The following is a 16136-nucleotide window of genomic DNA, read 5'->3' as shown; positions in this document are numbered from 1 at the left end:
TGAATGCCAGCTCATATCCCAATTCAAATGTGTGGGAGAAGCATTTAAAGGGTTTTTATTATTCCGCTGTGGGAGTCCTTTGCCTGGTTTTTGGCACTGTCCTCAATTCGTCCCTGACCCCTCGGGCGCATTATCATAAGACACATCCAGCACCGCATTTATCAATCATATTTCAAGCTCTGAATTTCAAACGAAAGCTTGTCAAATCCGGCATTGATTGTGACGGTGTGAGTCGCGGCGGCCGTGTGTCAATAAAATGAAGGGCTGCAGAAAAAGTCACAGAACAATTTCACTGCTTGCATTTTAATTGCAGGTGAATCGATGCGGCGATAGGACATGTTAAACAACGCGGCCACACTGTCCGTGAAGTGAGAGACCTCTCTGTGTAAATATCAAACTGTTTCAACCGCAATGTCTTCGTTACATCCTTCACTTCTCACCATGACCCTGAAATGAACCACTGAGAGGCGTTCACATGTCGTGTTTGACTGACAGCTCTGAGCCACTCTGGTGAATGAACGCCGCTGGGACCGTGCACTGGTGGTGTAATGCATCTAAACGGGGAACGCTCCGACTGGCTGTCTGGTAATGGGCATATCAGACACGGTGTGCAGCATTTGTTTAGCAGTTATTTAAGGGTCACAGCTCGTGGTAGGAAAGTAAGAAAGCAGGGTGATGGCTTGCCCCGTGACCTTGCTGTGTCCATTGATTTACTCCCTGTTCTCCTAATTAAAGGTGCTGACACTGAGTGAGGGGAGATTAACACGGCTATTGACTGTGTGTAACCCTGCGGAGGGCTGGGGAGACCACATAACACACACTTATGAATGCACACACACACCTACCTACAGAGCCCTGTAAGAATATATCATATTTTCAGTAGCCAGTAGCCAGAGAAATGGTTAATATGTGCAGAAAAGATACACATGGTCTCATAGAGACAGTTTATCTTGAAGAGAACATACCAGAAGAGAACAATCCTGTTGTTGCCTTGTTTCCAGAACCTTCTGGCTGCTTTGCCCCAGTCTGGGTAGTGCTGATCCTGGAGCATCATATCTGTCACCTGCAGAAAGACACATGCGTATCACTTCATTACTCATGAGGATTAGATTTAGAGGAAGTAAGGACAGATTATTTTAGCAAATTGTAGGCAAACAGCTTTACTTTGACTAGACCTGGCTGGGTAACAACATATTCCTACAGCACCAGTGAAGTTATGTGACGCATTGTTTTTGCTTAATGGTAAATGGACTGTACTTATATAGCGCTTTATCCAGTCTTTACGACCCCTCTAAGCGCTTTACATACTACATGTCATTCACCCATTCACACAGAGCAGTAGCACTTGCTCTAGGACCTAACATTCACACACCGTTGGCCATGCCATCGGGAGCAACTCAGGGTTAAGTATCTTGCCCAAGGATACATCGACATGTTGACTGCACAGGCTGGGATCGAACCCACAACATTCTGGTTGAAAGACGACCACACTCCCTCGCAGCCACAGTCGCCCTAATGCCTCCCAATTTCGTTTCGAGGTGCGTTTACCTCCTGGAAGTCACTTTTCACCTTCCCCCCCCCTCTAATTTACCATACAAGATACAACGTGTTAATCCGGTAGATCATTTTTTACAACTTTGTACCGAGACAGGCTTTTCCAGTTTCCCTCTGCTTCTAGTCTTTGTGCTAAGCTAAGGTAGCCATCTCCCAGACGAGGCTCCATATGTAATGGACAGACTGAGAGTCCTGACCTCACTAATGCAGGAACAACATATTGTAAAAACAGTGACTGAAATTCATAAATCCACCTCCAAGTCACTCAAACATTTCAATTAGAATCTGTTTTAATAATACATATTATTATAACATATTATCAAAGTATTAAATAATTGAATAACACAACATCTGTGATTACACACGAATGACTGTGTTATTGCCTTTAAGAAATATCGACTTGTTTCAATATGAAAGTTGTACCCGTCTGTCACTGCCTCTAACGTCTGATAATGTGATTCTACAATAGATAGTAGATGTTCTGACTGATACAGAGACTCAGAGATCATTTTAAACACAAGTATGAAATATTCCACTATAGTCTTTGTGTGGAGCCACTGCAGAACCAAGGTCAGTTCGTCAATAAAGCGCCTCACTGCAGAAACTGTAGCTCGTGTTGAAAGAGGATTTGAATCAGGCAATGTATGAGATGTTTTCGCCGTTGCAGCGTTGCAAAAACAGACACTTCCTGTTCACTCATCTGGGGAAGACACACTGTAAATCTGCTCGGCGGAGGAGACACAGAGGTCATCTTCAAAGTGCCTTGTTGAATTAATCGAATGTAAAAACCTTGTGAGTAATTTCTGGAATCAGCACTTTGCCTTGGCCCAACTTACTCTCCTTTCTCACACACACACACACACCTCTGTCTCCCCGACTCACCTTCTCACTTACTGCCTCCCCCACGTCTCCCTTCTGACCAGACTACATTTCCCCTTCACCTCAGTGTCTTACTCCTTACCTCCCTCCTCCTCCTCCCCCTCTCTCTTCTCTGCAGTATGTACTGTAGAATACTAATGTGAGCGGTGAGGGAGCATGTCAAGTTGTTTCAGCTGTGTGCATGTCGGTGCCAGAGCTCCACTCCTCCCACCACAGGTAGTCCACTCCCGCTGGAGCTCTCCTCCTCTCTTTATGTTGATAAATGAACAAAGGTATGTCTCTCCACCAACAGACTCTCTCCTCCCCCCCCCCCCCCCATGCATTCATTGTTCCCTTTGACCCTTCTTACAGTAGATCAAACCACATGTTACTCTAAACCTACATTCAGTAAAGGCAAACCTCCTCATCCCACCAAGGACACAACTGAAGACCATGGGAGACCGAGCCTTCTGCTCCGCTGCTCCGAGACTGTGGAATGCCCTCCCAAGCCAGCTGAGGACTCCACAGACTGTGGAGGCTTTAAAAAAAAGGCCTAAAAACGCATCTTTTTAGAATAGCCTTTAACTAGATTTTTAAATCCCCCACATTATGCCATGCGGGCATGAATGTCACAGCTTTTATTATGTTGTTTTAATTGTTTTTTTATTGTTTTTATTGTTTTGTTTCACCCTTTTTAATTTTTAATTTTGTAGCACTTTGAGTTTTGTTTACGCAAATGAAAAGTGCGCTTATAAATAAAATATATTATTATTATTATTAAAGATTTGGTATTAGATTGATCTGGATGCGCATTTCGGTGTGTGCCTGATCAGCGGAGAGGATATACCTGGCCTAGTCATTAGAAAAGTGTGTGACTAATAGCTTCATTTTGCATTTCATATATGATTTTGATATATTCAAAAATAACATTTGTGATCTTTGATGGAAACTTTGTAGAACACTGTGGATGAATAAATGATAGTTTTGAATGCCATCAGTGGGGCAATGAATGATCTACACAGTTTGGCGTGAGCAGATGATACCGGAGGAAAGCCATTGTTACTGATTAGCACATTTAAAAGGGTGTATCAAATGTACTTTAGCTCTTAAAGCCTATCTCCAATGTATCCCTTCAGACTTATCCATCTAATATCAGAGGAGGCTTAACTTTCATCAGCATAATGCCAAGATTACTTCATGAGGTATAGATAAAAAGATGGTAGGGATGGGAACAATTAAGAAGAATTAGCATTCCTATGTGCTAACATCGGCATTTTAACAAGCCTGCAGCTAGCCATTAGCTACGGTGACTGTTACTGGATGTTATTAACACACTTTTAAAATGCAAGTGTTTGGCAAATCAACATACTACTATTTAGTGAGGGCTTGGTATCAAATAGTAATACTTTTTGTACGAACATAAAAACAATTACTTGTATACAATTTCTAAAATATGACCTATTAATAAATAGTAAAACATGGTTAAAGTTCTAATGGTAAGGTATGGGAAAACAAATTCTAAAAAAATGGTTTAGCATGTTGGTGTAGCATGCTAATGTTTATCAATCAACAACTTTATTAATCCCGCAAGGGGCAATTGGTTATGAGCAGCAGCTTATGTCATGTACACAGGCAGGAACATACAAGAAGAAAACACACAGATACACCCGGGAGCACAGATGTGGATAATTCCAATTTACACGATAAATAGTTCATAGCATCACAATAATAAATAAATAAATAATCAAGTTAAAAGCCTTTCAAGAATTTAAAAGTTTGAGTGCAGAAGGGATGAAGGATTTAGAAAAGCGATTAGTCCTTTGAACAGGTAGAGCATATCTACGCCCTGATGGCAACAGACGGAATTCATGTGAAAGTAAACAAACACAACAATAACAGCTGGAATGTGTTGATTAATTATGGTTAAATTATTAGTGTCAAACAAGTGGTAAATTGCAACCTGTCGGAGCTGCATGATAAGTGAAGCGTTCACCAAAATCACTTTGGATTCGTCATCTGGGGACCATGAATATTTGCAAGTTCCAATACCAAGCTGCTAGCATGGCTAAAAGAGAATTGTATACAAATGTGTTTTTAATATTGTAGAATTTAATGTTTAAATTAAATGCAACCTTTTAATAAATGCAGCACTATCTATTGTTTAGGCCTCAAGAGTTGAGATCTCACCATCCACGCTGTGACAAAGTCTCCCATCCACGTCCCCACGGCAGCAATCTTCATAAAGCTCTCATTCCTGATGCCCATGTCATCTGTCACCAAGTGAGGCCTGAGAGGAAAGCAGACAAAGAGTGGAAAGGACATCAAAAATGAAGTACATGTTAAGAGGGTAGTAAAAGAGAGCTGGCTACACGACTGACAAAAAGATCCAACAGAGGGGGAGTCAGTGCAGGGCCAAAGAGAAAATGGTCACTGCTGCTAAGTACCATGATGCTAGCTGTCAGAGACGATCAATATCAACCTGTCCTGTGAAAACAATAAGCGATGGCTCTACCTTCCATAAAGCCCCGAGGATTGTAAACATTTTACACCGGCGCGTTGGAATCAAAGCGTTATCATCACTTTCATTTGGTCCTGGAGTGTTCGGCAAATGATCCATTTGTTTGGCAAATTTGTCGCATGTCTCGTTGATTTCAAATCAACACTGCCATCCCAAAGAGATCCCCCCCATAATGCACTAGATCTGAGTGAGCTCAGTTAGCATCCACTGCAGCAGCACAGACACAAAACATAGGCTCGGTCAAGACAAGCCATTAGAGAGACAATCTCACATGCAATAGTATTTGATAAGAAATGACATGCTTTCTTTGGAGTCCTAGTTTCTCCTTCATCTCTGAACAGTAAGTGAAGATGAGAAGCTTTTGTTCAGCACTGCAAAACCACCCACTCAACACACTCTCACACGCACACACCACATCAGCCTATTTTCTCCAGGTAATAGCACAGGGAGGGAGGGAAAGTGGGTCACTCGCCTCCTATATGGGACCTGTGCCGGGGAGAGGGGAGCGAGGAGGCCTGTTTGATCTCCTGGCAGCTAGTGTCTTAGCGGCTGAGTGGAGCAGGTGGGCACCCATCACCTCCCCCCCGAGCCCCCCCCAGGTCACACTCATGAATACAATAGATGGCGATGGATAGGGCTGTGGCTTTGCTTCCAAAGGGTCGTATTTGAAGTCAATAGCTCCATTCGTCTTTGTTTTCCCCCGGTCATTTTCTGGCCAGCAGCAAACAGCAATAAACATGTTTTCTATTGCACAGAGGGCTCTGGAAAATCTCGCCTACTACCTTGCTGGTGAACAGTTCATATATTTTTTTTTTTTTTTTTCTCTCTCTCTCTCTCTCTCTCTCTCTCTCTCTCTCTCTCTAATGCCTCTCCATGCTCTTGATGGTTTCTTTTAATTTCATTTTTTAGCTGATTGCATTAACAGTTCCATTTGGTGTGATGTTCACTTTGTAAATGAGACGTCTAAACAATCTCTTGAAAAGCAATTGGGGGGTAATCCTTTTAAGCTATTAGTTAATGTAGAGGCTTTAATAGTAGTTCATTTTTAATTAATGCTAATTGCTCGTGCCTTTTCACATTATTTATGCATCCCGATCTGAAAAGCATAAAAAATGGCCCTCGGGAATACAGAACAATGATGAGTAATTGTGGCAAGCCAACGACCCGAAGCACCAAGTACCTGTTTACGGCATTGTGTGAGGAGCGCTCCTCCTTGGAAGGAAACATTATAAATCATATGTCGTCGATGTAGCATGCATTTAACAGATTTGACAGGGTTTTATTGACGAGAACGTGCAGTAGTGCAGGTGACGTATTGCATCGCTCAAGACCGCAAATAAAAAGGCCTTGATTGGAATGGCGATTTATATCTGCATTAAGTCAGTTAGACATTCTGAGGCTTGGCATTGCTCCAGTGCTCCCTTTGGGAGTCATTTACCCGCTGCAAATGTCTGATCGATACTTATGGAAATGCTGTCTGCTGGCACCACATGCTAAGCTTTAAAAAAAAAAATTAAATAACCCGCCGCCAACCCTTGCCCTTCTCACATATTTAATTGAGAAAATGTTACCCCTGTGCTGAGAGAGGGGGTTTCATTTTTTATTTTTCAGCAGAGCACCTATGATGAGTTTGGGGACTCGTTGCAGAGGCAGAACTCTCTGACTTATTCATGCTGACGGAAAATGTAATGGCCTTTAGAGCCGGATGACCTAATGAGAGAATTCAGTGTAGTGGAACATCAGTACAGTAGCACCATGAATAATCAGCCCCAAAATGGCTCCCGTGGCTTAATCGCAGAGCCAGTGTCAGTGCCAGCCGGCCGGCTCAGCCAGACCCCCCCCCCCCCCCCCCCCCCCCTCTCTGAGGAGTGTTATCAGGTTTCTAACACTTGTTCAGACAAAAATATTCAAGGACAATTCATTGCCTTCCAAAGTCTTGTTCCATCATTTGCGAGAAATTACAATTTAGCGCTTTAGAGGGTAAAGAGTTGTGGAGCTAAGAGTTTGGACGTTACCCTTGTTTGACATTACCCACTGTAAAAGGCCATGTTTAACTGTGGCAATAACGTTTTCATCTGCAGGATCATTACATTTTTATGTTGCTCTATTATCTATAGTGCCAAGTAATCAGTTATGATTTTGAGGTGGCTCAGTTATTAATTGGGGTTCACTATAATATCCGTCTCTCTTTATGTTGATAAAGCTCAAGCTTCTGATGGCACTCAGATTTTATGTCTGCTCAACAAACACATAACAATTCTTCCATCCAAATTCAATCCTGTCAAACTATTTACACTATATATTTATTTACATACTATATAGTTAAAGTTAAAGTCAAATAATACAAAAACAATCACACATTAAAAGCCAGATTGAAGAGGTGAGTGTTTTGAAGGTGGTTAGGTCAGTGCAGTCTCTGATGGGTTGGGGGAGTGAGTTCCAGAGGGAGGGGGCAGCGACGGAGAAGGCTCTGTCCCCCCAGGTCCGGTGATTGGTGCGGGTGGGGATGGATAGGAGGTTGGCTTCTGATGAGCGGAGGCAGCGGGAAGGGGTGTGGTGGTGCAGCAGGTCCGTGAGGTAGGGGGGGGGGGCTGATTATTGAGGGCTTTGTGAGTAATGAAGAGGACTTTGAAGTTGATTCTTTGACGGACGAATATAGTTATATATAGTGCATATTAATAATGTCCAGCAATGTGGAACTGCAACAAATTAGTTTTCTTTCAGTATGGACTTATATGTTGGTGAGTTGGTGAAATGGTGTAAAAAAACATCTTAATTTGAAAAACAATATGCTTGTTTTTATATTACCGTTTCAACTACCCACACTGCAGCATACTGTAGTGCCACAAACACTTTTGCAATGTCATGCTATAAACCAAGCACTTTGTAATACTGCTCCATAGATCCATCGATTTAAAGAAAAAAGCTTATGGTTTTTCAAGGAAGTCTCAACTCAAAGATTGAATTAAAAAGCCATGATAGTTGAGGTTATACAACAGACTGCTGAGCTTTCACTACTCTGAGTCATCAATACTCTAATTTCCATTCTATTTGTTCACTGTCCACTTGGAAGCATCGGCCTCTGAGCTGGGGTTTATCAACTTGTATTCTCTGTCAGTGATTTAGTGACTGTGGCAACCGAGTGACCTCCTCTGCCCTGTAAATGCTGGATTCATTCAGAACATTAAATTGCGACCTTGGCTCTCTCCACATTGAAATGCATTGCCTGTCCCCTCATCGAGCACAACGTCCTATTTACAGTACACAACGCTGAGCAGCAATAGTTACCAGGGAGCATAAAGCTGTCAATACAAACTCTCTTCACCTCCACCATTGCATCTCTCAAGGCGACTTTAAAACTTCAATCTTAATGCATCACTCAGCAGCACAGAAGAAGCACGTCTACTGTATTACACTGGCTGGAGATTGAGTGTTTTTGTCCTTATCATTCCCCTGGCTCATAAATAGGAGTGAATGCAATCAGGCAGTGTGCTGGACAGCCCTGTATCGGGCCCTGCAGTCACATAAGCTTTTGCATTTGAACCAAAAAGGGGTTGAAAATCAAGTCTCATTGTTTAACATCAGTTCTCCTACAAGTCCTTTAATTAAACAACAGATCTGTCGATTATAAACTGTTCAAAGAGGCTTGTTTCTGATCTAACACCCCCATCAGGTCGTCATTATACATCTTTGATATTTAAAACCGTTACAAATCACTGTTGTAAAATGTTTATCTGTGACCTATTCTATTCGTGCCCCTTCAAGCCACGTTTTGGTTAAGGCACAACAACTAGTTGGTTTTGTTTAGGCAATCATTAAGCTTAAGGTTGTTACCGTACTACTACTAATTAAGGTTAGGAGGTCGTAGTCTTCATGGTTGCAGTAATAACCACTTTAAGGTTAGGGAACAATGGTGGTCGTGGTAAAAGGAAATCAATATTGATTGATGGTAGGATACGGGACACTGACAGTAGTCCCTTGAGTTTAAGTCCGACATTTTGTCAACCCATCCATTGACCCCGACCTATTTCCTCTGCGAAATGTGTCCCTCTTTGAAAAAGTCACCGCACTTCATCCTGTGCGACGAATGGACAAGACTCAGTTACTTTTATTTCCATTCTTTTTTAACAATCCTGTTTTGTTTGCTCATCCAAACACCATATTCTGGTTTCATAACAACCATCAGTGTCCTCCATGGCGTTTTCCCAATCCAATGTCATGTTTATAAGCTGAAATAGAAGTGAGTGAGGATGAGAAGGAGACACAGATACACGACGCAGATGATCAGAAACCAGGACAATAATAGATTCATGTAAACTGGGACATGAATATAGGTTATTTTATGTTTCATGTAAATGTCACATCTTGAATATGATAATGTAAAAGTGCTCATTTCAAAGATACCTTCAATATGTTCATGTTTACACATATCGTGACTGTCCTGTGTACTGTCGATAGGCTAGTCTTTTTCAAACTGTGTCACATGCCCATGTTTAAAAAAACACTGTACATGGAGGTGATGCATCAAAACGCAGGAACTGATATATTATTCGTTATTTATATTTATTGAAACATGAGGAATGAGTGTGGCTGCGTACACAAACATGAACACATGCATGGAGCATCTATCTTTCCTGCTATAACACCCCTCCCCTACATCCATGTACGCTGACACTCACATTCATCTATAATATAATACATATCGTATATTCCCAGTGGGCTGCTGTCAAGGTTATGATGTTTATTGTTTACAATGTGGCTGTTTCTCTTTATATGACAGTGAGGTATGGGGAGGACCTGGGCTGCAGCCACTGCTGAAGCCCCCCCCCTTTCTGTCCCAGAAAACACCAGGATAATATAATCAGAGAGGAAGTGACCTGTTTCAGACGTATTCTGAGAGAACGGAACATTAGTTTTGAAGGAAAGCTCTACTGTAACTAAAGACTTGTTAAATACGTAATGAGTCATTTTTGAGATACCAACATAATGTGCATGTAGGAGTGTGAAAGACAGCAGCAGATTTGCCGTGTGGGTGTGTGAAAGTACGAGAGAGGCAGAGTGAGGAAGGGAACGAACAAATTATCAATGAATTTACACTGCGAGACTTTTAATGGGATTTAGGAAGAGCAACAGGTTTCGTTACAATTTAGTTAATAGTAAAGCTGTAGCATTGCATTTTAAAATATTATGCAATATTAAACTAATCAGTTCATTTAAACATAGAAAAAGATTATTTTTGAAATTAGAGTATCGTATTGAGATTAATATAATAGTTATTTTCCCAGATTAAGCTTTTGCTCTACAAATGTAAGAAACAAGTGATTTTCAGAAATTCTTTAGACCGAACAAAATATTTGTTGTTTTATCTGAAATGCCAATGAACTTAACATTTTCATCACAGACAAAACACAATTACCACAAATGTCACAATTGCTTAGCAAAGACCACAGAATGGTTGCAGATCATTCTTGTTTTCAGATACAAACTCATTACACTAGATGTACAACACTACTTTGTATGTGCTTAAAAAGAAAACAAAAAGAAAATATGTTCAATAATCCATGTCTTTCAATTTAATAATCATTGTATCTTGTGATATTAATTACACTACTAATTAAAATGACTAATGAAATACAATGACTAACACACTACTGCCCAGGACGGACTACAGTGTTATAGTTGGTCTGTATCTATATTTAAAGTGAACACGGACAGCTTGTTATGATGCTGTACCGTAGACAGCAGCAAGTCTCATGTGTGATTGCATGCAACAGGAGGCATCTACATTCCGCAACACGCTATTTATTCAGCCTTTTAAATCCACTTGTTCATGGAATTACCCCAGCTTAGTGCCAGACAAGCAAACAGACAGAGGAGGGGGACTAGCATGCAAGCGGCACAAAGGAGCATGGTAAACAAAAGACAAATACCCTCATATGATGGGGTCTAATCCCGCTCAGGGTATCACTGTAGTCAAATGCCACTTCCATCCCTCCATGCTCCTCATCAAAGCTATCCACCCAATGCAAACCTTCCACCACCCCTTGCTCTGCCCAGATTACCCCTCTTATCCCGCCTATCCTGACATCCATCTGTGTCTCCTTTACTGGGTAACAAACACAAATACACAAGTCATTCTACAGCTGTACTGTCCTACTCCAGCTCGCCATCACACTCCCTCCATCCCTCCCTCCTTCCTTCCACCTTCACTTACTTTACCACCCCCTTTCTCTATATTAGTCGTGATTAATGTGCACGCCACACATTGGGCCGTCTTAATTAAATAACACCATCTAATTAGGGGCTGATTTCGGCTGGTAATGGCGCCGTAAGATGGCGGAATGGGATTGTGTGGCATGACAAAACATTCATGAAGTCCGTCAAACTCCCTGGGCGGTCACACTCCCCTGGTTTCACACAAACAGCCCCCCTCCTAATCTGACAGTTACATTAAAATGCAAATGGCCCAGATGCGAGGGTCTGGTAACAAGTGTGGCTTACAGCTCCCAGGGCGCCTCGGCGGACGGGACTTTCCTCCCTGATATGACACATGCCAGGTAACAGGTTGATAGCTGTTGACCTAGAAGGGGCTGTTTAAATATTGGCTCAGTTGGACATGTGTAAGATTACGCAGTCTGGAAATATCTTTGAGCTGACAGATAATGGCTTTGATGAAATCATTTTACATGACTAATCATGAATAAATACTTGTCACCCAAAAAGATATACAATCTCTTATCAGTGATTGTTTACAGTCCTGATGTCGCGGTTTATCTTCCTCCCTCGTGGATGTATTGCTAGTTTTAATTAAATCAAGCTCAAGACCGGCTGAAAGGTCAAAGGAAATGAAAGCATATTAATGAGCGCAGAGATGGGCAACATGCAGCAAACACCCCGCAGCACACACACACACACACACACACACACACACACACACACACACACACACACACACACACACACACACACACACACACACACACACACACACACACACACACACACACACACACACACACACACACACACACACACACACACACACACACACACACACACACACACACACACACACACACACACACACACACACACACACACACACACACACACACACACACACAAACTCCCTCTCCTACACACACGCTAACTAACTTGAACAAGGTGCGAGACGTGAACAATATGTGCGTGGTGTGTGTGTGTGTGTGTGGGAGTGTGTGTATTGCCACCAGAGAGCATATCCTGCAGTGTACCATCATGGCTACATGTCAAAGAAGGCTAACCCATGCCAAAATAGCAACCCTTTGAAAGCCCCTAATAACTCACAGCGGCTTGTTCTTTCATTACAAATGAAAAGGAAAAACACCATTCACTCCCACAGAGGGGCAGCTACAGTCACAAAGGGATATTGTACTTTGCCTTTGTGCAGTAGCTAAGAGAACACTACAACAGCCTCACTGCGGGGTGAGGGACTGGTAGTGTGGGGGCGATGCAAATAGGATTTGGACATAAATCAAAAGACTTAAGTTTCACTGCATCATCAGGGCTGGAGCACTTCTCCCGCTCCCCCCAGACTCCCATCCTCTCAGCCACATTTCTGCCCACTCTGCTGCATTCATGCTACCGCAGCCCGGAGACCGTCTTCGGAGGGGCATCCTGGCAGAGTGTGAACATTGCTCTTACATGTCGGTCTTGAACAGAGATGTGAACACTAATGGTTGTTGGCAGGGCCCGGGTCCTCAGTGGACATACTGCTGGAACAGAAAGAAAACAAGCGGGGAAAGGCAGGGCAGGATGGGAGGTTTTTTTTGGACAAGTGCAGAATAAGACCAGGTGTCTTGGCAGCGGCGCGTTGACTCGCTTTACAACAGCACCATCTGTCTTCGCGAGGAGAGACTTACAACGTTGACTGAGTGATGTGACTGCTCAACACACAACCACCATATAATGACGGATGAGTTTTAGTGTTGTGTCAGCCAGTTTAATGGTTTAATACGCTCTCTCGGTGCATGTGATGCATCTAATACGAGCAGAGTGACTTGTTGGATGGATATAAATTATATATCATATTATAAATGATATATTATGTCTCTCAAAAATGTCTGAGCAACTCATTATTTTTCCTTAAGTATTATCCGAATGTCATCTAGTCAGACACTCCTGACAGCAAAGAAAAAGCAATGATATGATATTTCTCAATATTTCAAGGCGGTAAAAAGGAAACCTCGGTGTGACAGATGCACTCAGTGCGACGGCAAATGTAACTTTTCCCTGAGCAAGCAACATTTGTTGTCTCGGCGGACCTGCTCCTCGCTGCTCAGCTGCCTTTTTTTCTCGGCCGACCAGAGAGAACGGACAAGATGGATGCCGGTGTCACAGTGCTGGCCGGAGTGACAGATGGGCTGATTATACAAACTCATCCCTCTGGCCAAAGAACACCTCGGCTGCAAGCTAATAGCCTTCATCTGCCGGCACCGTATGGATAGTTAGTGCTTGTTGTTAATATGGAAAAGCATCACTGTATAGACAGATCCCATTATAGCCCTGGACTCTCTCTTGACAGCTTGCACCTGAATAGACACCTGCCACTGTTTTTTTACAGCCCAAAATGTTAAATCACCTCGTAGTGACCTCGCGTGTGGCTGGCTGGCTTCAAGGGCATGTTTTCCTTCCTCGAGACAGACACTTTGCAAATGCATAAACGGATTCCTGTCACAGGCTTGATGTGTGGGTGTCAGGCTCTGCAGTGCGCAGTGTTTCCCCAGCAGGTAAGCTGGGGCAACAGGGGCGAAGAAACAAGGCACCGACTGCGAGACATGGCAAAAAACGTCTTGGATTTTAGCCAGAGAGGTGTCACAAAATAAGTCGAGATCATGGGAGAATAAGAGTGGGCGCTGGAGGTGATCTTTCAGGATTAACCACCCTCCCATTGTCTGCTCCTACCTGTGATTTAAAGTGTGGGCTGATTAATCAGACTGCTATCGAGTTTCAGTTCAAGCGAGACGTTTCGATCAATCACGCCAGCCAAAGGGGAGCGTACAGTGAGGCTCTAACAAATGGGAAGCAGAGGATGGGGAAAAAGGCAGAGAGAAAGAGATTGAAATGGCTTACTCCATGCTTCCAGCCATCAGCAGGAAAATGTTGTAGATGTGTGAGAAGATGAAGAGGAAGAGGATGGCGCTGAAGAACATGGTCATCCAGGAGCCATGATCCTCGCGGAACACTTTCAGGCGCAGGTATCGACCTAAAGGGAACATGACAAGGACACTGCTGTCAGGGGAGGTTCAAACAGCATGTCATTGGCTAACATGTATGGCTACGAAATGGAGATGAAAGTAAATAAATGAGTCACGTCGATCAATAATGTCCTCCTCTGTCAGACACGTGCCCTTTAGGCATTGAAATGAAGATAAAGGACCTCTTTAAGGTGCCACTTATATGGCCTTCGAAGTTATTGTCTTATCCCGACAAATTTCACCCGTCACCATTTTATCGGCAATGCTGACAAAATGTACTCCATATACACATTATCTCATCTGTTGGACATGCTGTCAGTTAAGAGGTGCTCGATTGTGTTTCACGAGGCGGGTTCTGTAAGATTAGAGAGATTATTCAAACCTTTTATGACCCGACATATCACTCTGGTAGAGCATGACATTGATTCATATATGCAGCCCTCTGCACAAGAGCGAAGCCTCTGGTGGTGGCAGCAGAACTCATTAAGACAAAAAGCTTTATATTATTACTTTTAGCTCATTGTTGTCCCCCGAAAAGACTACAGTTGGTGCTTTTAGCTCCTTTGTGGGAAGCAATGAATCTAATGACAGATTATTTTATTATTTTGGCTGCCTGGAATAAAGAAACATAAAAACATGGGGCTTACATTTTGTTCTGGTCAGAGTAGCATTATGAAAAACCATAACATAAATACAGTTTACGAAAATAACGTGTGATCTGATGCAATTATGTGCGATAATGTAATAGTCCTTGATCTACCTCCTGGGGTGTTTGTACATTTTGGATGTTTTTTTTACCGCCATCTTTAAACGAAACATGGTCAAGGTTCCAAATCACTCAATCCCACATTTCCAATAATGATCTGTTTTTCTGTTTAAAGGTAGTCTGCACGTCCACACCCAAACCAAGACAACCTTGATGACATAACTATGACATCATCCTGGTTATTTTCTCAGACTTGACAAAGTCGAATTCGCAAGTTGAACGCATTCAACTTACAGAGAATGAGTGCTCCTTTTAACGGACTGAATATGAACTGAATATCAGCCTGGATGGTGTATGTTTGGTCTGCTTTCTAGAATGAGGTGTCTGTACTGAAGACAGTGTGAGGAAGCCTCACTCTTTAACACAGACGCACAACCACGACTGCACTGAGTGTGTTTATGTTTCCAAGAACTTCAGCAGAGTGACACAACTTCTGTGTGGCCAATCCTGTCACAGCATTCAGCAAACCTTCTTTCAGAGGTATCATATCAATAGTTCAAGTGTCATCAATTAAACATGTTTTAATCAGTGTAAAACTGTAAAGATTGGGTGAGCCAAATGTATAAGCCAAAGCTTTTATTTAATTGTGCAAGAGGTTACATATGGGATAACACAAGTATTCACTCACGCCAAATAGAAAAGTACTTGGATTGGTCAAAAACACTGGAAAGACGTTTTACTATGAACACTCCTCATGCAGCGAACTGCAACTGACAACGGTTTCAAGGTTACTCGATCGACTGAAATCCTCCATGAGTCAACTCGGCTATACACCTCTATTTCCCCTACCTCACATATAACACACACACACACACACACACACACACACACACACACACACACACACACACACACACACACACACACACACACACACACACACACACACACACACACACACACACACACACACACACACACACACACACACACACACACACACACACACACACACACACACACACACACACACACACACACACACACACACACACACACACACACACACACTTTGAGGCTCTCCCTATGCTTCTGCTAGCTGTGATCCGATGCCAGAAGCGGCCATCTTCCCAGGAACAACTCTTTGTTTTTCTCTCTCCCAGCTCAGTCAGCATCCCTTTGAGTTACAGCTCCTCTGAGAACTAATCACACACACACACACACACACACACACACACACACACACACACACACACACACACAC

The 16136-nt window shown here is 42.7% G+C and overlaps 1 protein-coding gene across 2 annotated transcripts in view; it reads right to left on the bottom strand.

Annotated features, from left to right (window-relative positions):
* The window catches only part of tmem117 (transmembrane protein 117), a 41175-nt gene that overhangs the window by 8410 nt on the left and 16629 nt on the right, over window positions 1–16136 (bottom strand). For both annotated transcript variants that reach the window (XM_034085567.2, XM_034085566.2), the window contains exons 3-5: window positions 14042–14174; window positions 4600–4699; window positions 966–1063 (exon numbers count right to left, since the gene is read on the bottom strand). In XM_034085567.2, the coding sequence (XP_033941458.1) occupies window positions 966–1063; window positions 4600–4699; window positions 14042–14174 (331 nt within the window). The remainder of the gene's footprint in view (window positions 1–965; window positions 1064–4599; window positions 4700–14041; window positions 14175–16136) is intronic.

This window comes from Pseudochaenichthys georgianus, chromosome 6, assembly GCF_902827115.2.
Source record: "Pseudochaenichthys georgianus chromosome 6, fPseGeo1.2, whole genome shotgun sequence".
In the NCBI taxonomy this organism is placed as follows: domain Eukaryota; kingdom Metazoa; phylum Chordata; class Actinopteri; order Perciformes; family Channichthyidae; genus Pseudochaenichthys; species Pseudochaenichthys georgianus.
The sequence above is the reverse complement of the archived record's forward strand: the minus strand, read 5'-3'. Positions and strand labels throughout refer to the sequence as shown.